The sequence below is a fragment of the Spathaspora passalidarum genome (genome assembly GCF_000223485.1).
Source record: "Spathaspora passalidarum NRRL Y-27907 unplaced genomic scaffold SPAPAscaffold_1, whole genome shotgun sequence".
NCBI lineage: Eukaryota > Fungi > Ascomycota > Pichiomycetes > Serinales > Debaryomycetaceae > Spathaspora > Spathaspora passalidarum.
The window spans coordinates 1,413,540-1,434,096 of record NW_006767425.1 but is presented as its reverse complement, the minus strand read 5'-3'; the positions used below and the strand labels follow the sequence as shown (position 1 = coordinate 1,434,096).

Sequence of the window (20,557 nt, the reverse complement as noted above, 5' to 3'; positions counted from 1 at the left end):
ATGAGGTGTAGATTCATCTTGTAGTATTTAAGTTTGATGGTGCCCGTTATTAGGTTACAGTTCAAGGATTATAAAATCGCTGCACTCTACAGAAAAATACGTAAATAAATAGTACAACACCACAACACTGGATAGCTACGTTCCCATGCCTCCACAGATTGCTTTCATATCAGTGCAAAACCAAGCTATACCATTGAAAATATTTGTACAAGGGTATTCCAATCATAGCACTTCCTCAGACAAGAAATCACTAGCTATAAATTCCAAATCACTAATCACGCTCAAGAATAAGTTCCAAGTGAGACTATCGCAAGCTTATATAAACACCAAGGTTCTCCCCATAATACACGACAGGCTTGTTGAACTAGTAACCAGAAAAGACAATGATGAGTCAAGTTCTAGTCTGGGACATTCTGGACACGTATCCGTTGACGAGAAGGGGGTCAAGGTGGTAGTCCCAGTTAAAGTTCTCCAACTCATACGACATCGGCTAGGAATAGAGTATCAGATGGATCCGAATATCGATAGACATAGAGGTGACATGCGGATGCTTGTCAGACAGCTGGTATTTGTTATCCCAAGAGAGGACGATGGGGATACAATAGATATTAACAGTGATGATAAGAAACGACAGAGATATAAAATGAAGTCAAAGATGATAGTTGGGGATTTGAGTGATTGCATTCGAGTATATATGAGTGTATAGACCACTGTATTATATATATGTAAGTATATTGACTACTATGTTTATATTATTGGTTAGTTCTAACTCTATACAGCTTGTTAACTCTGGATCTAATTTTGGCGTATTTTCCATTGAGAAAAACGATGGCAAACAAAAATTACAAAATCACAATTAGCCCATTCGTTAATCATCCACCATGGCGTCAATTATACTTAGGTTCCGTTCCAAAGATGGGATGTTCCGTATCAATACATCCTCAGATTCCGATTTTGTTTCCGTTCTAGAACAGTTACTCACTAAATTGTCGTCGGCAGTTAATTCCCAATCATTGTTACTTTCCAATTCACCATCACAAAAAGGTGAACCCGCCAAAGGTTACTGCGGTAAAACCGTACAGGAATTAGGACTAAAGAACGGAGACATGTTGTTTGTATCATACGAAACCGCAATTGACCCAAATGCAGTTCCAACTTCTACACCTACAGTTCCAATAACTACCACCAACCTTGGCCCAACTAAAGTCCAAGAACTCCCAATTGACATTGCCCTTGATAAGCAAGAAGGATTAATTGCTCGTCCACTTTCGTCTATGTGTCGACACGGTGCCCGTGGGATGTGCGAATACTGTGCTCCACTTCCACCATGGGATGAAAACTATCGTAGTGAACACGCCATCAAACATATTTCTTTCCATGCCTATCTCAAACAACAAGCGGAGAAACACAAGAATAATGGCGGATCATACATTGCTCCTTTGGAAGAACCAGATTATAAAATCGACTTGCATTGTCAACAAGGACACCAACCTTATCCTAAGGGTATTTGTTCTAAATGTCAGCCTAGCCCAATCACGTTACAACAGCAAAAGTTTAGAATGGTTGACCATGTTGAATTTGCCGATTCGTCAATATTGAATGAGTTTCTTAACGGATGGAGAAGTACCGGTGTGCAAAGATTTGGATACTTGTATGGAAGATATGAAGCGTTTGATAAGGTTCCCCTTGGAATCAAAGCAGTTGTCGAACTGATTTATGAACCTCCTCAAGTTGGTGAATTTGATGGAGTTACTCTTTTAAATTGGGATGATGAACAGCAAATCGATGCCATTGCTTCCAAATTGGGATTAACTAAAGTAGGAATTGCGTATACAGATTTGACTGATTCAGGAAGAAAAGACGGTACTGTGTTGTGCAAAAGACACAAGGATAGTTATTTCTTGACGAATCTTGAATGTATCATGGCTGCCAGATTCCAGCACAAGTATCCGAATGTGACCAAGTATACCCTGAGTGGGAAATTTTCCTCCAAATTTGTGACTTGTGTTGTTAGTGGTGGATTATTGGGGGAGATTGAACCTCGACTGTATCAAGTTTCAACTGGAGCAGAAGCATTAGTGGAAGCAGATATAATCACTGGATGCACTCAACCATCTATGGTTTATGTCAATGAGAACAGTTCCACTAGATATGTTCCTGATATTCAATACTCTAAGATTAACGAATATGGCTTAGAAGTTAAGAGTAATGCCAAACCAACGTTCCCAGTTGATTTCTTGTTAGTTTCACTCACAGATTCTTTCCCTGTTGATCCAACGCCGATGTTCACCAGTGAATACCATTACACAATTGAGAATCGAGAATTTATGGGCGATGTTCAAGATTTATCTACTGTGTACAAGTACTTGAATGGAGGAGACTACGAAGTGAGAAAAGCCAAACTATGCAACTTCCATTTCTTGTGTCATTTAGCCAGATTGAATATTTTGGGACCTCAAGAAATGGAGTCAATATTCAAGTTTATTGTTGACAAGAATGAAGATGATTATATTAGATTGGTTGAAAGTCCTGGTTGGATGTCGTTGATTACAATTTTAGAAGAGAATAAGTAGAATAGCAAACTCAACTATCAGATGTGACACGTGAATCATCCGTATTCCATGGTATCTGCGGAGTAGTTATTGGGTTATGTTGCTCCTCTCCCGTGGTAGCCTATATAGAAGCTTCTCGAATGCCGTGGAACCCGCACGACTTTTTTTTTTTTTAATTGTGATGTGACGCAGACAGTCAGACAAAAAAAATTACACTCCTCAACGTTGCAATTCCATCAACAACAAAGAGAAAGAAAAAAAAAGTTTTTTTTCACTTTTTGGTGGCCATTTCCCTCTTCCCTCTCTTTTATACTCCAAATATACAAAGAACTATACAATGTCCACTCCATTTGGTGTTGATTTAGGTAACACAAACACTGTTATTGCTTGTGCTAGAAACAGAGGAATTGACATTATTGTCAATGAAGTTTCCAACAGAGCCACTCCAACCCTTGTTGGTTTTGGTCCAAAGAACAGATACCTTGGTGAATCAGCCAAGAACCAACAAACTTCTAACATCAAGAACACCGTCGACAACTTGAAGAGAATCGTTGGTTTAGACTACGATCACCCTGATTTTGCCATTGAACAACAATACTTTACTGTTCCATTAACCAAGAACGAAGACGGTGGTATCAATGCCAAGGTTAGATTCTTAGGTAAGCAAACTGAATTCAGCGCTACTCAATTAGCTGGTATGTACATTAACAAGATCAAGGACATTGCCTTTAAGGAAACCAAGGCCAACTTGACCGATATCTGTCTTTCTGTTCCAGGCTGGTACACCGAAAAGCAACGTCGTGCTGCTGCTGACGCTTGTAAGATTGCTGGTTTAAACCCAGTCAGAATCGTCAACGAAGTCACCGCTGCCGCTGTTGGATACGGTGTCTTTAAGCAAAACGACTTGCCAGAAGACGAATTCAAGAAGGTTGCTTTTGTTGATATTGGTCACTCTTCCTACCAAGTTTCCATTGCCGCTGTTAAGAAGGGTGAATTGAAGATCTTGGGTTCTGCCAATGACAAGCACTTTGGTGGTAGAGATTTCGACAGAGCTATTGCTGAACACTTTGCTACTGAATTCAAGGGTAAGTACAAGATTGACGTTAGAGAAAATCCAAAGGCTTACTACCGTGTTTTAGTTGCTGCCGAAAAATTAAAGAAGGTTTTGTCTGCCAACACTCAAGCTCCATTCAACATTGAAAGTGTTATGAATGATGTTGATGTTTCTTCTTCTTTAACCAGAGAAGAATTGGAAGAAATGGTTAAGCCATTATTGGAAAGAATCAATGTTCCAGTTGAACTTGCTTTGCAAGAAGCCGGTATTGCCGTTGAAGACTTGGACTCTATTGAACTTATTGGTGGTTGTACCAGAGTTCCATCCATCAAGGCCAAGTTGGCTGAAATTTTCGGCAAGCCATTATCCTTCACTTTGAACCAAGATGAAGCTATTGCCAGAGGTAACGCTTACATTTGTGCTTGTCATTCCCCAACTGTCAGAGTCAGACCATTCAAGTTTGAAGACTACAACCAATACACCGTTTCTTACTTCTGGGACAAGCAAGAAGATGAAGAAGACGACCACTTGGAAGTTTTCCCAAGAGGTGGTTCCTTCCCATCCACCAAGATCATCACTTTGTTCAGAAGCGGTGACTTTGAAATTGAAGCCAAGTACACTAAGCCAGAAGAATTACCAGCTGGTACTGATGTCAATGTTGCCAAATGGAAGATTTCTGGTGTTGTTCCATCCGAAGGTGAAGCTTCCATTGCCACCAAGGTTAAGTTGAGAAATGACCCATCTGGTTTCTACACTGTCGAAGCTGCTTACACCGTCGAAGAACAATTGGTCAAGGAATTGATTGAACCAGAAGTCAAGGAAGGTGAAGAAGCAGACGAAGACGCTGAACCTCAATACCGTGAAGTCAAGAAGTTGGTCAAGAAGAATGACTGCACCATTGAATTGGAAAGTGCTGCCTTACCACCAGCCAAGCTTCAAGAATTGATTGAACAAGAAAACGCGATGGTTATGGAAGACAAGTTGGTCGCTGACACTGAAGACAGAAAGAATGCTCTTGAAGAATACATTTATGACTTGAGAGGTAAGTTGGATGACCAATACAGTGAATTTGCTTCTCCAGAAGAAAAGGAAAAGTTATCCGGTATGTTGACCAAGACTGAAGACTGGTTATACGATGACGGTTACGATTCAACCAAGGCCAAGTATATCGCCAAGTACGAAGAATTGGCTTCTATTGGTAACATCATCAGAGGAAGATACTTAGCCAAGGAACAAGAAAAGAAAGAACAATATAGACAAAAGCAAGAAGCTGCCCAAGCTGCTGCTATGGCTGAAAAGATGGCTGCTGCCAGAGAAGCTTCCAAGAAGCAAGATGAAGATGTTGAAATGGATTAAAGTTTAGGCATTTAATATTAATTTTATAAAAATGAGATAAATTTTGTTGTGATTGATTTGTAATGTAGAAGAATTGTAGTAGCAACTAATTCGAATAATAGCTTTATCTGTGGATTGCGACCAGGAAGTTATTCCGAATTTGCATTATTTATAAATTGTACTAGTATTTATAGTTGTTTATCTCAAGTTAAAACTCCAGTATCTTCAACCAAATCTAAAACACCAACCACACCAACCACATTAACTAGGGCTAAAGTGTCAGCTTCACTACCTAAATCAACACCAGTTATTTTAAAATCTAAATTTCCAACTACATTACGTTTTACTACTAAGCCAGTAATTTCTACTACTCCAAAAAGAACTAATTCAAGCTGGTTTCGGAAAGGTAAAGGATCTCGATTTTTCTAAAGAGGTTCTTGACGCTACTAATAGAAAACGTGCGCTCCGTGTAGCATCTCCCCCTCTGAAATGGAACCAAACTGTTTACAACTATTCCCGAAAGACCGCGGATAAATATAATTGTAGTGAGGTGTTACATCATGTTCCGAATAATCCATATGCTGAAAACCTATTTGTCGGTGGACAAAATGGAATTTCTGTTGTTGATGCTTGGTATAATGAAAACAAAACATAGGATTACAACAGTCGTGATGAATTGAATCATTTCACAACCATGATTTGGGAATCAAGTACTCAGATTGGTTACGCTTATGAGAATTGTACTATTCTTACTTCAGGCTTTAACTGGGCGTGGGGGAGTTGTATATTGCATGTGATTATGACCCACCCAGTAATATGCATACCCAAGAGGCTAAGCAAGGTAATATATTACCGCCGAGTTATTAGAGAATTTTTGTTTGTGCTTTCTTAATCCGTTCTCAACTATTTGATTTAGATTATACTTTATAACTGGTATACAAGAATTGAAAAAAAAAAAATAAAAAAGAAAGTTATTTATTATAGGAGATGTAGTGCAACACTATCTAATAGTGCTAGTAACATTATTGCCTCATAGAAAAATGGTACCTTAGGCGCCTTCATTGGTAGTAAAACGCCATTTTCACAAGGCGAATGTTTATATACAGTAATAAAAAAGAACGTATAATAAAACTTTTGTTTGTTGGTACTATAGATTTCTTTGAAAGTAGTATTAGGTCATGTAAACAATAGAAATCTAAATCTGATAAGCCTCTTTGCAACTTTAAGTTTTCCTTGGGTTAAAAATGATCTGAAAAAGATAAAAAAAATAGCATATATGCATAATCATTTTTAGACAACTCACATACTCGAGTGCTGGAAATCGCGTAATACGCAACTCTTGCCACGTTTTGTCTTGTTTACGACCCTTCTTGATTAAGGTTTTTTACGTACAAAGCCTGTTTTCGAACGCGTATTTATTTGACAGGTACGAAAAATATAATCAAATGTTTCCAACTTAAATCCAATAACTTTCATTTTACTTGCTCCTCATATCGAATTAAGTTTATAACAAAAAGCTGTGAAACTGGACAGGAGGTATGTATTCATTATCCGTGTAGCCTGACTATTATGATTCCCCCTTTGGAAGTTGAGCGCCTCAGATATGTTGCTTGGATTAATACAAAGTGAACCCCTAATTAGGAAGTTTATTTACAATCGTAATTACAAAAAGTTCTTCTCGTTCTGGATTTTAAGTTTGAATTGAGATTCGCGTTTTGGGATACTTCTAAATTAGGACCAGAGTTGAACAGATGGTTGGTAATAGTTCGTAAACCAAGGAATCACATGAATTCGTGTTGTGTAATTATATAACTGTAAATGAGATCCCAAATATTTCAAATCTCTCTACAGAAACTAATAGTATTAACAGCCAGAATTGCCACAATGAAATTCTCCAAAATTGCTTCAATCGCTTTATTATCAGCAATTGCTTCCTCAGAAGCCTTAACTACCACTTCTACCAAGACTTTTACAGTGTGTAGTCTGACAACCACCGTATATGTTACCGTTGATGGTCCTTGTTGTCTTCCGGATCCATCTGGTACAGAGGCTCCTATTACTAGGGGAACCACTGGAACTCGTTCAGATGATGAACCAGCTACTCAGGGTACCACTGATGCCCCTTCGGGTAATGAGCCAGCTACTCTGGATATTACTGATGCTCCTTCGGGTAATGAGCCAGCTACCCTGGGTACCACTGATGCTCCTCTGGATAACACTTCTCAAGATCCAACCACGTTGACTACCGAGGCTTTGCCTACTACTGAAGAGCCAGGTTCTCCAACTAGCTCGGGTGATGCCGAACCCAGCACTGTTGATCCTGAGCTTAGCGAATTTGCAAAGGAAATACTTGACGCTCAAAACCATAAACGTTCCCGCCATGGAGCACCACCCTTAAGCTGGAACCAGGATGTATATAAGTTTGCTCAGAAAGTAGCTGATCTGTATGTCTGTGGTAACAATTTAGTGCATACTGAGAACAATCCCTACGGTGAAAATTTAGGGTTAGGATATGCCAGTGGTACTGATGTAGTTGATGCATGGTATAGCGAAGGTGACAATTATGATTATGAGACCAGAACTGAGTTGAACCATTTTACAGCATTGATTTGGAAATCCACCACTGATGTAGGCTGTGCTTATAAGAACTGTACCGATCTCAATCCAGGAACTAGCAGAGAATGGGGTTTGTATATCGTTTGCAATTATGAACCAGCTGGTAATGTGAATAGTGAAGATGCCAGGAAAGACAATATATTACCACCAACCAAAAGGTAATCTTATTTCTAGCTCTTTCTTTTTTGTATCTCCCAATTTCTTATTTTAGATTGTATATTATATGTCTTATGTCAAATTGAATAAATATTACCTTTATGCAACAAAAAAAATATATGCTGTAATTCAATTTAAACATATCATTACGTCACGCAAGAGCAATTAATTGTTGAATCATAGTTTAGACTTGCTTGAATTTAGGCTTCAAGATTAAAACGCGAGGATAATTACATGCAGTATAGCAAGTTGCAATAATAATATCCAATGACAAGAGAGCACGTCGACTCAATAACGTATACTAACCCTACTGTAGCTTATCCTGCTCAACTACCTCATTTTTTTTTTTAGTGCTTCCATTGCTGACAAATTATGTACGGCATTTAACCGTACTTAACCATTGCTTACAAATATTTAAAGGCGTTATCGGTATATACCACGTAGTTCATGATATCTACGTGGGGGATAAACAATGGACATGGCTCAGAAAATTCTGGTGATCCTAACTGCCAAGACTATATCCCGTTTTTCCGCTTACTAATCTGTTTTTCCTATTTAGGACGTGTGGCTGCAAACAACTTTTCTTTTTTGACGTTTTTCCGTTCCGCGACAAAAAAAATTGGCTGTTATATAAATAGGGAATTTTCCAGGTCTAATGTCTCTCACTTATTTTCTAATCAAACAATAACCAACAACTATCATGACTATCAAATACGACATTACTCCATCTGACGAAGCTGAACGTTCTGACGTTGTTCCATACTATACCCCAAAGCAACCAGTTCCAGCCGGGACTATCTACCAAGAGGATGATAAAGCTGAAGTTCCTAAATTGTTTCAACCTATTCAAGTAGGAAACCTTCGTTTACATAACCGTATTGGTGTTTCTCCAATGTGTATGTACTCAGCCGATGATAAGTTAGAAGCTACCCCTTTCCACTTAATCCACTATGGTTCCATTGTCTCGCGTGGTCCAGGTATTACCATTGTTGAAAGTGCTGCCGTAAGTCATGATGGTGGATTATCTCCACATGATTTAGGTATTTGGACTGATGCTCAAGCGGAAAAGTTAAAGCCTATTGTTGATTTTGCTCACTCTCAAAGTCAATTAATTGCAATTCAAATCAACCATGGTGGTAGAAAAGCTAGTGGGCAACCATTATTTGTTCACTTGGAACAAATTGCCGACAAATCCGTTGGTGGATGGCCAGACGATGTTGTTGCTCCATCCTCAATTGCATTCAGACCACATGGTAACTATAAAGTTCCACACGAATTAACCAAGAAGGATATTGATAGAATTGTTAATGATTTTGGGGATGCAGCCAAGAGAGCTGTTGAAATTAGTGGATTCGATGCTATTGAAATTCATGGTGCTCATGGATATTTGATTAATGAATTTTACAGTCCTATTTCCAACAAGAGAACTGATGAATATGGTGGCAGTTTTGAAAACAGAACTAGATTTTTAGTTGAAGTTATTGACAATATCAAGTCCAAGATCCCAAGTACCGTTCCAGTTTTCTTGAGAATTTCCGCAGTGGAAAATTCGCCAGATCCAGAAGCTTGGACTATCGAAGATTCTAAGAAGTTGGCTGATTTAGTTATCACTAAAGGTATTTCTTTACTTGATATTTCTTCTGGTGGTAATGATTACCGTCAACCACCAAGATCAGGTTTATCCAAGAGTACTGACGGTCCAAAAGAACCAATTCATGTTCCACTTGCCCGTGCCATTAAACAACATGTTGGCGATAAAGTAGTTGTTGCTACTGTTGGTGGACTTCATGAAGATCCAGCTTTAATTAATAAGTATATCGAAAAAGGTGACTTTGACCTTGCCTTAGTTGGTAGAGGATTCTTAAGAAATCCTGGTTTAGTTTGGGAATTTGCTGACAAATTAGGCGTTAGATCTCATCAATCTTTACAATATGGATGGGGTTGGTGGCCTAACAGACAACAAGTGATTGACTTGATTGAAAGAACTAGCAAGTTGCAAGTTTAATGTAGATGAATAGAGTTATAGATTGTATATGAAATTGAACGTTTGAAAATGTCAACTGTTGTAGTGTAAAAGAAAAATTAGATAAAAGAAAAAGTGTCAAACCAAGAGATCAACAATACCATGTGATGGAAAAAGGTGAATCAGATAGATGCAACGCTAAAGCTGAGTTCAACCGATTAGCCGAAGCTATAAGAAAAAAAAAAAGATAGAAACAAACAAAGGGCCAATCAGGGGATCAAACCAAGCGGGTGACTAAAAGTCACCCAATCATTTAATATGGCATAGTTAGACAAAACTAAAACATGCACTAAATCTCACCATTTTACAACTACACTTTGTGCTTGCTTGCGCTTATTCTTCCTCTTATCTCGCTCTCTTTCTCTTCTTGTCATTGAAACTCAAAGCAACGCCCTAACAGTATACACACATTCCTGTCACCACTCCTGACATGCATTTATAATTTGCTTGGCAACAAAGGTAGTACCCTCTGAGGTAGTCTTGCCAATACACGCCATGTCGCTTTTTCGAAATATTAGCCAGCGCTACCATAACAAAAATTAAATTCCGAACCGTTATCCGTAAAATTTATTTTAATTCAAGAAAGATCTAACTGAAATTGTGTGTTCAAGAATTTCACAATGCCTGAATGGTGCAATTCTAATTTTACCACTGTGTTGGTTGATTTCGAGAGCAAATGACATCATACCCTTAGTCCACGTGAGTGTAGAGAAATTTTGTGGTGATTGCCACTACTTGAAACCCCTCCTCTCCAAAAGAAGAACAATCACATAAGCCGAAAGAAAAAAAAAAGATGTAACGAAAATATGAAATCAAAAACTGGTTTTTTATTTTATTTTATTTTTTTTTTTTTTGAATGCGTAATCATCACAGTCACAGGCAAATATAGAAGGCTGGGCTAATTAGCATCATCAACTGTACACAAACATATAAGTATACATTGCCAATACCTTTAATATTAGATTACCCACAGTACCTACTTTATTTTGGCACCAATTCACTTGCATTTAACATATAGTTTATACTACAAATCAAAACATATTATCTTTAGACAACAGTAAAGAGTCATAACCACAATATTCAAAACAGTTTGTGGATCAAAATTTGAGCCTTATTTTAACACTTACGAGAAACACACACACATTTAAGTGTTTTAAATTTCTAAGCAATCAGTTAGACCTTCCTTGCATGCCTGTATAGAAACAACATTCACAATGCCAAACAATCCTAAATCAAAGTTGTCGATCGCCATACAACAGGCAGAAAACAACAACAATAACAACCAACAAGCAATCAACCGCAAAGCCCTGGTTGGATCAAATTCTTCCCAATTATCACACCCCCAAACTAGCATTACTTCCCATGACACTCCCCTTGCACCACCGGCAGTACTACTTCCTAACTTGATACAGCACAGTACTCCTTATGTATCAACAACACCTTCATCAGCCAAACATTTCAAGCCAGACTTGTCCCCTTTGAAAACATCTGCATTCCCAAACCACCACAAAGAAGGAAATTTTGAAGATGACGACCACGAAATACCTTTGGAGATTAGAGCCCACCATGATGACAATTTAGAAATTATGAATGAGATTGACATGGATTCTGATTCAGACGAAGACGAACCAGTGAATCCGGCCGATGAAGAAGATTTGGGTGATTATGTTCCTGGTGGATATCATCCCTGTTATATAGGAGAGCTGTACAAAGACGGCAAATATACTTTGGTACGAAAGTTGGGATGGGGTCACTTTTCTACAGTTTGGTTGGCGAGAGATAATGATAAGCAATGTCATGTAGCAGTAAAGGTTGTGAGATCGGCAAAGCATTATACTGAAACTGCCATTGACGAAATTAAGTTATTAGATAAAGTAACCACTTCAGATATCCAACACCCTGGCCATCAACATGTTATACAATTATTAGATACATTCACACATAAAGGTCCCAATGGAATCCATGTAGTTATGGTATTTGAAGTATTAGGAGAAAACTTGTTGGGATTAATTAGACGGTATAAGCATAGGGGTATTCCAATAGTGTTTGTTAAACAAATTGCTAAGCAATTATTAGCAGCTTTAGATTTTTTGCATCGAAGTTGTGGAGTTATTCATACCGATTTGAAACCAGAAAATATTTTGATTGAAATTGGTGATGTTGAAGCAATTGTACGAATTGTAGAACGAGAAGATATGAAACGCAAATTACAACGCAAGTTGCTGAAACTTTCTAACAATTCCAAGAAATCTTCTCCATTAAATTCATACCAAGACCATACCTTATTATCATCAAGTTCAGCCGCAAGAATACTTACACCAACCCATTCTGCAACCACCATGAATTCAAATTCTCCTTCGTTGGGTAGAAGCAGAAGAACAAGAAGATCAAACACTTTGATCACTGGTTCACAACCATTGCCTTCACCATTAAGAAGTTTCAATAAATCATTTACAAATGTATACGGATTATCTTCAACCACAGCAAATACACCTATTAGAACTGTAACCGTGCCAACTTCTTCCAACATTGCGGCCTTTGGTTCCATGGGTAATTCATCAATTCCCCATTCAACAGTAGAAGAAGAATCGCCACAACCTCAAGCGAACGAAGAAGGAGCGTCCCTTGACAATTCACTTTCATCAATGTCAATTAACAACAGTTATCAACCAAATGTTGATCCAGTCAAGATCCCAACAATGGATTCCGGTAGCATGTACAGCAGTAGTATCAACAACAATGCCACCACCAACGATATAATCATAAACGAAGACGAGTTAATTTCAGTAAAGATTGCTGATTTAGGTAATGCATGTTGGACTACCCATCATTTCACCGATGAGATTCAAACAAGACAATATCGATCACCCGAGGTAATCTTAGGATATCATTGGGGTGCACTGAGTGATTTATGGTCATTTGCATGTCTTATATTTGAATTATTAACCGGAGATTACCTTTTTGATCCACGAGATGGGAAAACGTATTCGAAAGATGATGACCATATTGCCCAGATTATAGAATTGATTGGCCCATTCCCACGAGAAATGTTAAAGGAGAGTTATTACTCTCATGAGTTTTTCAATCTGAGAGGAGAATTACGTCGAATAGTCAAACTTAAACCATGGAGTTTGAAAGATGTCTTGAGTGAAAAATACAAGTTTTCCATCAGTGATGCTATTGAAATCGCCGATTTCTTGAGACCCATGTTGGAAATACAACCTGAGAAAAGAGCTGATGCCGGTGGGATGATCAATCATAGTTGGTTAGGTGATGTATTAGGGTTGGAGAATGTGGTGTTGGAAAGACCTGTGGGTGGGTCTGGTGAAGATATCCCAGGTTGGTCAAAGGAAGTTACTGCTACTAATACTACTACTACTGCTACATCCATGCCTGGTAAATCTATATCACCACTGGTTATACCTATGTCTGGAGTCAATGCGAATGCTACATCTGGGAACAACAATGGGAATTTCTATTATCAGTAGAATATATTCTATAGTAATAAAGGTTAAACAGTGATATTTTGAGAAACTTGACGTAGTCTCAAGATTAGCGCAAAAACATTCTTCCTTCATTTCTTTCTCGGTTTTGATTTTCCTGGGTAAGCAATCTTTTAAGTTTGTAAATTGAATAAACTAAAAGTATTACCAGGCATAATGGTTCCACAAAGCGCTCAAAGAACTGAAGCTTGTCTGGCTGAGTAGAAACAAAAACTCTCGCTGTACTCCGGAATATGGTCTCTACTCGGGCAGTAAATACTGTTGCAGTTTCAAACGTTTCGGTTAAAGTAGTTGTGTAATCGGTGTATTCCATAGTGGTGGTCAGTGGTTAACTGAGTGTTGGCTTTCATTTGCAACAAATAGTTGTTTTTTTTTCTTTGCCTAATTTAGTTAATGGTTGTCAAAATTACCAGAAACAATTGAATGCAAGTGTAAAGTGTTTATTAATCCGATTGTAGAAGATGTAAGAAGTAATGACAGAGAACTCGATAGACGAGAAAGATAGAAGATGTTCTGTGATATCAGTTCAAATACTTTTGTCCTTCTCCTCCAATTCCACAGTTGTTTTATCGTTTCCTTTTTTTTTTTGCTTTAAGCTCCTTATCATTCTGGTGATGCCATTAAGTACAATCAATAACATTAAGAGCAATACCAGGGTCCTTCTGAGATTTAATTCTTTTATTGGGTAGATGAAGAACGATGTCACCATTCTTGTTCGTTGTAGCAAAATATATGGCACTAATACGTATAGTTCCTCTATACATGATTAGATATGAGGATAGCATCATCTGCTTTTAACGTTCAAGTAACCGTTGTAGACCCTACTAATTATGACGTGGACATAATTTTTTGGGTTATAAGGAATAGAAGAAGGGTGTATTTTCAACAAAGAATTTTTGCAAGGTATTTATTTAGTGGCTGTTACAATAACAAGGGGTGATTGAATTAAAGAATCAAGAAACAATAGCAATTAACACTTTTGCTGAATTCTACATAGGTAAACATGATAACGATTAAATGGAAATCTCTCTTTAAGATCGGTTATATTAGTTAAAATTTTGTGGCTATTTCGTTGATTTTTGGTTAGATTTTATAGATAGCATTTTGAAAATAGCAACAACATATTCACACAAATACAACTGGTGTACCATAACAAGCAAACCATAGCAAGTCAAGTTGAGCTATTTTGAAGCTTGTTCAGTTTCATCAACCTCAATAACCTTTTCTTCACTAGATTTCTTGTTTCTAAATAACCCAATAACCTTTTTGAACAACCAACTTACCAGTTTCTGAAAGCTTGTAACTTGACTAGGAAATAAAATGCTAGCAATGAAATAGGATGAAATCAGTGCAACCAATAAATAAGATATCTTCATATAATTTGAATCTACTTCCAGCACTAGTTCCTCTCCTGGTTTGGTGTCACCAAATTGGAAGATAAATGGAACAGTAACAACATATGCATTGTGAGTTACTGTAACCGTAATTGCTTCAAGTACTTTATCTATAGTCAAGGTAGTTGTCACACTTGTATGATCCACCATTGTGAAGCACTTAGTTTGGTGTTAGTATGTGTGAAGTAGAATACTAAAAGGTGCCGATTTTGTTGCAAAAAAAGCAACAAATTTTTAATTGTTTTTGTTTATCTTCCTTTAAGTATATCTGTACAATTTTCGGCACAGAAATTCTCTGAAGAAGAATAATTCTTATTAACACTTAGAAAAGGGGTAAATACTGAGAAGATTTTGAGGTATTAAAGCTCACACTGTAGCAATGTTATTACTAAAATAATTCTATTTGCATTATACTCCTAGACTACATATTTTTAGAAAATACATCCTTTTAAAACCATTATAGAAAACCCAGTAGCAAATTGTAGTCAAAATTATAGCATATATGGAAAAATAACTATAACAAAGCAGTATTATTTCTAGTCTTGGCCATCTTCAGTATGTACCTTGGCTTTAGCTTCAATTGGATTCTCATTTTTTGAATAACCTAGCAACCTTATTGAACCACTCATAAATTATACTACACAACTATTTGCCCACCTGACTTAACATTTATCTTTCTTATTTAGAAGCACCACTGAGTTTAGCACCTTTTGGAACCAAGTTGGACTTACCCATACACATGGTAGCAACTTCCTTTTTATTGCCGAAGTGGATGCTTTATGCAGGACAGAAATTCACCACCCCTTTTGCCAGCCAACAAGAACAAAACTAACTGAGGTTCAACAACTAAGGCAGTGTTGGCAGTAACATCACAATCAATTGAAACAATGCTACACATTGAACAGAACAATCTTTTACTTCAAAATACGTTAACTGAAAGGCTTTACCCTAGTGATCCTAGTGCCAATCCTAAATCGTTAGATCGAATTGTTAGTGACTTTGATTTCACAACATTTCATGTTTCAACCTTGTCTGATCGGAATTTGATATTAATCAGCGTATATTTGAGATGCTGGGATGATTTAGTTAACTATGGCGTCGTCAATTACTTATCTAACAAGTATGCAAACTTTCCTAGTTTGACTGTCTTGACTGGTGGAGAGATTGAACAAGGTTATAATTTCAGTATTGTTTTGGACGTCAAAGCAGCAATTGAAGAGCTGGAAGAATCCAAGCAAGAATTAATTGAACAATTGAGTTTATTGAAACGTCATTCTATGGCTGCTCCCTTTGAACAAGCATTTGCTAGATATGATGAATTGAGTAAACAGTATGCCAACAGCAATACTTATTCTGAAGAAGTTCAACAAGAATTGCTCAACGAGCCTATATTGGTTATCAAATATCGTGGAATTGATGAATCCATTTATTTAAAACCTTCTTTTGATAGAGTCACCGTTATATTCTCGACTGTGTTCCAAGATGAAACCGATAAAATTTTCGGTAAGGTTTTTTTGCAAGAATTCATGGATGCTAGAAAGAGAGCAGTACAAACTGCTCCTCAAGTGATATATACCCATGGTTCGCCACCTTTGGATATTCAACAGGTTGTTCACGGTGGTGATAATGACAATAAAGGGTATGTTACCTTTGTGCTTTTTCCAAGACATTTAGTCAAAGGTGATAAAAGAGATAATTGTATTTCTCATATTGAATTATTTAGGAGTTATTTCCATTATCATATTAAATGTGCTAAAGCATACATGCATTCAAGAATGAGATTTAGAGTTAAAGAATTCCTCAAAATCTTAAATAGAGCAAAACCAGAAAATGTTGTTGAAAAGAAGACTGCCAGTGGAAGAAGATTTGATAGATCTTAATTTAGCTATTTACACGAATATATACACTATTGTTTTGGCTTCTTGACACCGTATTTAGATCTTGAACTACCTCTGTTGGCAACCCCAGCTAAATCAAAAGCACCTCTCACTAATCTATATTTAACACCTGGCAAATCTTGAACTCTACCACCTCTAACCAATACAATATGATGCTCTTGTAAATTGTGACCTTCACCTGGGATTAATGCAGATATAACTTTACCATTACTCAATCTAACTCTACAACATTTTCTCATGGCCGAGTTAGGTTTTTTTGGTTTTAAAATCATAATTCTGACAACAACACCCTTTTTGAATGGATTTTTCTGTAATTCTTGTGATTTACTGAGGGTTTGTTTAACTGGCTTTTGTTGTTTTCCGTATTTGATTTGATTTATAGTGGCATGTCTTATTGACATGGTTGAATTAAAGATTGATTGGGGGATGTTTGAACTGATGGATTTCATATATGATGTGATTGGTTTACTAACGATTGGGTTTTGTCTCATCATTAATGATGAAGACAATCTAGCACCACTAGCTAATAATGATCTGAACATGGTGGTCTTGTGCTCTGTTGAAATCAGTGGGTATAACAAGCTTTAATTACTGTGAAAATTTTTTGTTTGTTCACAAGGTTCACAATAATGTCGTTCGGGGGAAAGAAATGTCGCACTTCTTTCCCAAACCACCACTTAAAAGTCTACAAATGAAGAACCAGAAAAAATTTCAATCAAGTTGCTTACACTATACAAGCAAAATACTATAGCATCATGTTCAGAAATACCGTACTTAGATCATTGAGAGCACCAGTGCTCGCCCGTGTCCAACCAATAGTTAGACCAAGTTTAATCAGACCAATGCCAACCATAACAATGATTAGATCATACGCTGCCTTTCCTGCATTAACTCGTGAGTTAGCCAAGGAAAGAATCTTGGAATTGTTAGAAGGATACGACAAGACAATTCTTCCAAAGGAAGGTGATATTAGTGAAGATGCTAGCTTTGTAAATGACTTAGGTTTGGATTCTTTAGATGTTGTTGAAATTGTTATTGAATTAGAACATGAATTCAATATTCAAATTCCTGATAATGAAGCTGACAGTTTGAAGACTGTTGGTCAAACTATTGATTTCATCATGGCTCAACCTGATGCTGTTTAAAACTGCCTGATGTATAGTTCCGGAGTATCCTTTTGAGTAGAGGTACGGCACTTATAGAATTCTATGTATTTATTAATGAATTACTCGATTAACTACACTGTAGATGTCTTGAAAGATATTACACCTTCTATATGTCTTACAAAAATTTATCACGTGATGCCCGTTAAGCCAATGAACGTCAGCAAAAAAAAACTGCTTACTTAAAAGTTGTGAAAATTTAACCAGTGCATTCTTACTACTATCACAACATAGACATATAAAGCAAAATGGTTTCAGTATGTAAACAAGTATACTTATCTATTCAATTGTGTGAAGCTATTATACTAACTTCAATTAGTACGTCAGAGGTCCAGTTTATAAAACTGTTCAAAACTTTGGAAAATTCAACATCAATACCGTCAGATCTTATGTTCCAAACTTAATCTTATGGGGTGGTGCTGCCGGTGCTGCAGTTGCTGTCTTCACCGAAGGTGTTCCATTATTCAGAAATACTTTCTACTCCAAGATCCCATACTTTGGTGAACACTTTGTTTACAACCCAGATCCAGAAGATGTCCCAGTCTAATCTAAACCAACAACATACTCAAAATTTTAATATAATCCTGTATAAACAGACTACGCTATATAGATTAATGTATCTTGATCTTGTCGTTTCAAATACTCGTTAGTTATAAGCACATCAATACATGCTTTCAAGTCATGAACCAGAGCTGTGGGGTTACGCTTGTGTAGTAAATCAAGACAATCTTGAAGCAAATTGGTCATAGAATATTTCTCATGTTGTTTCATAACTTTAACAATAGTGGCTTTGTATTCTTCTTGTCTATTTCTTTCCATGGACATGGTCACTGTCATATCCGTTGGCTTATCTTTAAGCATGGCAAGTTTAATTTTTCGTGATTTGGACGTAAAATGTGAATTCAATTTGAAGCTGCCTTCTGTTTGTATGACCAACTTCTTGGATACAAGAGTATCTAACACTTGTCGTAATAACCGTTCGTCCATTAAAGTACGTTGGTTCAATTCCGTTAAAGTGTAGTTGTGCTTCTCGTTAAATAAAATTATAACCACCGCTTGAAGTAAATTACATTGAATTTCAATGTCCTCATGAAAGTGTCCGATAATGATTATTTGATGCAATTTATAATTATTCCAATCCAATTTCCTCAGTTTAAACTTTTCGCCTAATTCACAATATTTGGTAGTGAAAGTGTCAAGAATTTCTTGGAAATTATTGGGTAAAGTAATGGTGAGCTCTTCATACAATGGAGAAGGCCAGTGCTTCTTTTCTAAAACTAAAGGAACAAACTCAAAATCTGATGCACTTGCCAATTGGGGATATTCACTAGCTGACAATTGCAAATCATTGAACATGACTTTAAGTGAAATACTATCTTCATCAGATTCTCCAATCTCAGCAAGGAATTCCAATGCTAATTTCTCTTCATCCTTAACATTAGACTTGTTTAATAGTAATCTCTTTGATAAATCTTTCTTGTAAAACATAAGAAATTCATGCTTGTTGCTAATAGCTTTAAAAATAATCATGATATACTCAAAATTTGGAAAATTTTCTGGTTTCTTGAAATATGAGTCTATATTTTTGCATAGTTGGGATATAATGTATGTATTGTTGCCCGCGGTATTCACTGCTCTAGAAAGGGAATTTCGAAGTTCAAATTCAAGCGAGTCTGATTCCCCAAGTTTGGTTAAACTCTCAGTATAAAAACTGTATGATTCAACTAATGTAGGAATTACTGACTTACCATCTGTTCGTGAATTCTGTATCACCTTTTCAAATTCATCCATTAGAAAACATCCAACCTCATAAACAAATATTGACATTGAATCATAATTATAATCAGCTTCTGTAATTTTACAATACAGATAAAGAAGCTTCAACTCTGGCTTGTTTATGAGTTCGGGCAATTCATGACGTATAACATTGTTGAAATCGTAGAAGATCAAGTTCCACCGAAGTTTCATTAACAACATTTGTATAAACTCTTTATCCTTCCCGCATGTCTTGAAATACCCAATTTCTTGATTCATATGATGAAATACAGTAATAATATAATTTGGTTGACATCTCCAAGTTTCCTTCAATTCATTATAATGATCGATAATCTTCAGAATTAACGTTAAGTTGAATTCAAATGTAGGCGGTGTACGAGTTGAATGAAGTTTTATAAGTAGTTTTGTCAACTGCTGGGTTACAGGATTAATGGTATTACTCACTCTTTGTGTACGAAGTAGTTTGTCATGCTTATGTAACAATATTCTTGATAATTGATTTGAACCAGTTTCATTATTCAATACGTATTCAACAAACAAAAACAACCCATATTCAATAATAGTTTTCTTGGTTGAATGTTGTAGCAAGTAATTCTTATCCAAATATAGAAACAACCGAGCCAATATGCGAAGCTTTTCATTATACTGGTTAAATAACATTAAAAACTCGCTCATGGTTTGTTCATCATTCTCCCCACTTAATATTCTGTCTATTTCTGGTTTGATCTGAGTATTAAAATAGGTCAGTAACTTATCATACAACACTTGTGTCAATTGGCTTTGTTCAATATGTTTAAATCGACATAGGTTTTCAATTTGGCGATAGTATAGACTATATGAGTGCGCTAATTCACCACCAGATAAAACGATATCTACCACGGCATAACTTGAATTCTTTGCTTCGTTTAGCTGGAGTATGACTGATTCAGAAACAGTACTAGATGTATGGTTTGGTTTCTTTCGCTTGTGTGTGGACTGATCTATGTCTAGGCTTGTTGATGATCTAAGATGGGATGGTGTGGTTGAATGTGACGGGGTAGACTCCCTTGTACTACTGCTGTCTAGGTGGGACATCCTTGCCTAGTGG

At 36.7% G+C, this 20,557-nt stretch overlaps 12 protein-coding genes across 12 annotated transcripts; 10 read left to right on the top strand and 2 right to left on the bottom strand. All coding sequences in view use genetic code 12, as the record gives it.

Annotated features, from left to right (window-relative positions):
• Position 1: 1 nt before the first annotated feature.
• SPAPADRAFT_58520 (uncharacterized protein) lies at positions 2 to 757 on the top strand (the record flags this gene model as incomplete). The annotated part of the gene is made up of 1 exon (XM_007372649.1): positions 2 to 757. One exon carries the CDS (start codon positions 146 to 148, stop codon positions 704 to 706), a length of 561 nt encoding a protein of 186 aa, XP_007372711.1.
• NPL4 (Npl4p) lies at positions 738 to 2,888 on the top strand (the record flags this gene model as incomplete). Its single annotated transcript, XM_007372648.1, has 1 exon — positions 738 to 2,888. The coding sequence occupies one exon, from the start codon at positions 882 to 884 to the stop codon at positions 2,571 to 2,573; it is 1,692 nt and encodes a 563-aa protein (XP_007372710.1).
• Positions 2,862 to 5,012, top strand: MSI3 (adenyl-nucleotide exchange factor; the record flags this gene model as incomplete). The annotated part of the gene is made up of 1 exon (XM_007372647.1): positions 2,862 to 5,012. A coding segment is annotated over one exon (1,828 nt), but the record flags the coding sequence as incomplete, so codon positions are not given.
• A 129-nt stretch (positions 5,013 to 5,141) lies between these two features.
• On the top strand, positions 5,142 to 5,888 carry SPAPADRAFT_58516 (uncharacterized protein; the record flags this gene model as incomplete). Its single annotated transcript, XM_007372646.1, has 1 exon — positions 5,142 to 5,888. The coding sequence occupies one exon, from the start codon at positions 5,636 to 5,638 to the stop codon at positions 5,831 to 5,833; it is 198 nt and encodes a 65-aa protein (XP_007372708.1).
• A 937-nt stretch (positions 5,889 to 6,825) lies between these two features.
• Positions 6,826 to 7,719, top strand: SPAPADRAFT_58515 (CAP domain-containing protein; the record flags this gene model as incomplete). The annotated part of the gene is made up of 1 exon (XM_007372645.1): positions 6,826 to 7,719. The coding sequence occupies one exon, from the start codon at positions 6,826 to 6,828 to the stop codon at positions 7,717 to 7,719; it is 894 nt and encodes a 297-aa protein (XP_007372707.1).
• Positions 7,720 to 8,392: 673 nt separating this feature from the next.
• Positions 8,393 to 9,770, top strand: OYE32 (NADH:flavin oxidoreductase/NADH oxidase; the record flags this gene model as incomplete). Its single annotated transcript, XM_007372644.1, has 1 exon — positions 8,393 to 9,770. One exon carries the CDS (start codon positions 8,414 to 8,416, stop codon positions 9,716 to 9,718), a length of 1,305 nt encoding a protein of 434 aa, XP_007372706.1.
• A 1,901-nt stretch (positions 9,771 to 11,671) lies between these two features.
• Positions 11,672 to 13,264, top strand: SPAPADRAFT_58513 (serine/threonine protein kinase; the record flags this gene model as incomplete). Its single annotated transcript, XM_007372643.1, has 1 exon — positions 11,672 to 13,264. The coding sequence occupies one exon, from the start codon at positions 11,707 to 11,709 to the stop codon at positions 13,222 to 13,224; it is 1,518 nt and encodes a 505-aa protein (XP_007372705.1).
• Positions 13,265 to 15,498: 2,234 nt separating this feature from the next.
• ARC35 (Arc35p) lies at positions 15,499 to 17,104 on the top strand (the record flags this gene model as incomplete). Its single annotated transcript, XM_007372641.1, has 1 exon — positions 15,499 to 17,104. The coding sequence occupies one exon, from the start codon at positions 15,521 to 15,523 to the stop codon at positions 16,511 to 16,513; it is 993 nt and encodes a 330-aa protein (XP_007372703.1).
• On the bottom strand, positions 16,540 to 17,073 carry SPAPADRAFT_133056 (mitochondrial 37S ribosomal protein uS12m; the record flags this gene model as incomplete). Its single annotated transcript, XM_007372642.1, has 1 exon — positions 16,540 to 17,073. The coding sequence occupies one exon, from the start codon at positions 17,071 to 17,073 to the stop codon at positions 16,540 to 16,542; it is 534 nt and encodes a 177-aa protein (XP_007372704.1).
• A 160-nt stretch (positions 17,105 to 17,264) lies between the features above and the next one.
• ACP1 (Acp1p) lies at positions 17,265 to 17,763 on the top strand (the record flags this gene model as incomplete). The annotated part of the gene is made up of 1 exon (XM_007372640.1): positions 17,265 to 17,763. One exon carries the CDS (start codon positions 17,287 to 17,289, stop codon positions 17,674 to 17,676), a length of 390 nt encoding a protein of 129 aa, XP_007372702.1.
• A 136-nt stretch (positions 17,764 to 17,899) lies between these two features.
• SPAPADRAFT_146373 (ubiquinol--cytochrome-c reductase subunit 10) lies at positions 17,900 to 19,459 on the top strand (the record flags this gene model as incomplete). Its single annotated transcript, XM_007372639.1, has 2 exons — positions 17,900 to 17,951; positions 18,015 to 19,459. Coding segments are annotated over 2 exons (279 nt in total), but the record flags the coding sequence as incomplete, so codon positions are not given.
• RTT101 (cullin) lies at positions 18,292 to 20,544 on the bottom strand (the record flags this gene model as incomplete). The annotated part of the gene is made up of 1 exon (XM_007372638.1): positions 18,292 to 20,544. The coding sequence occupies one exon, from the start codon at positions 20,542 to 20,544 to the stop codon at positions 18,292 to 18,294; it is 2,253 nt and encodes a 750-aa protein (XP_007372700.1).
• Positions 20,545 to 20,557: the final 13 nt, after the last annotated feature.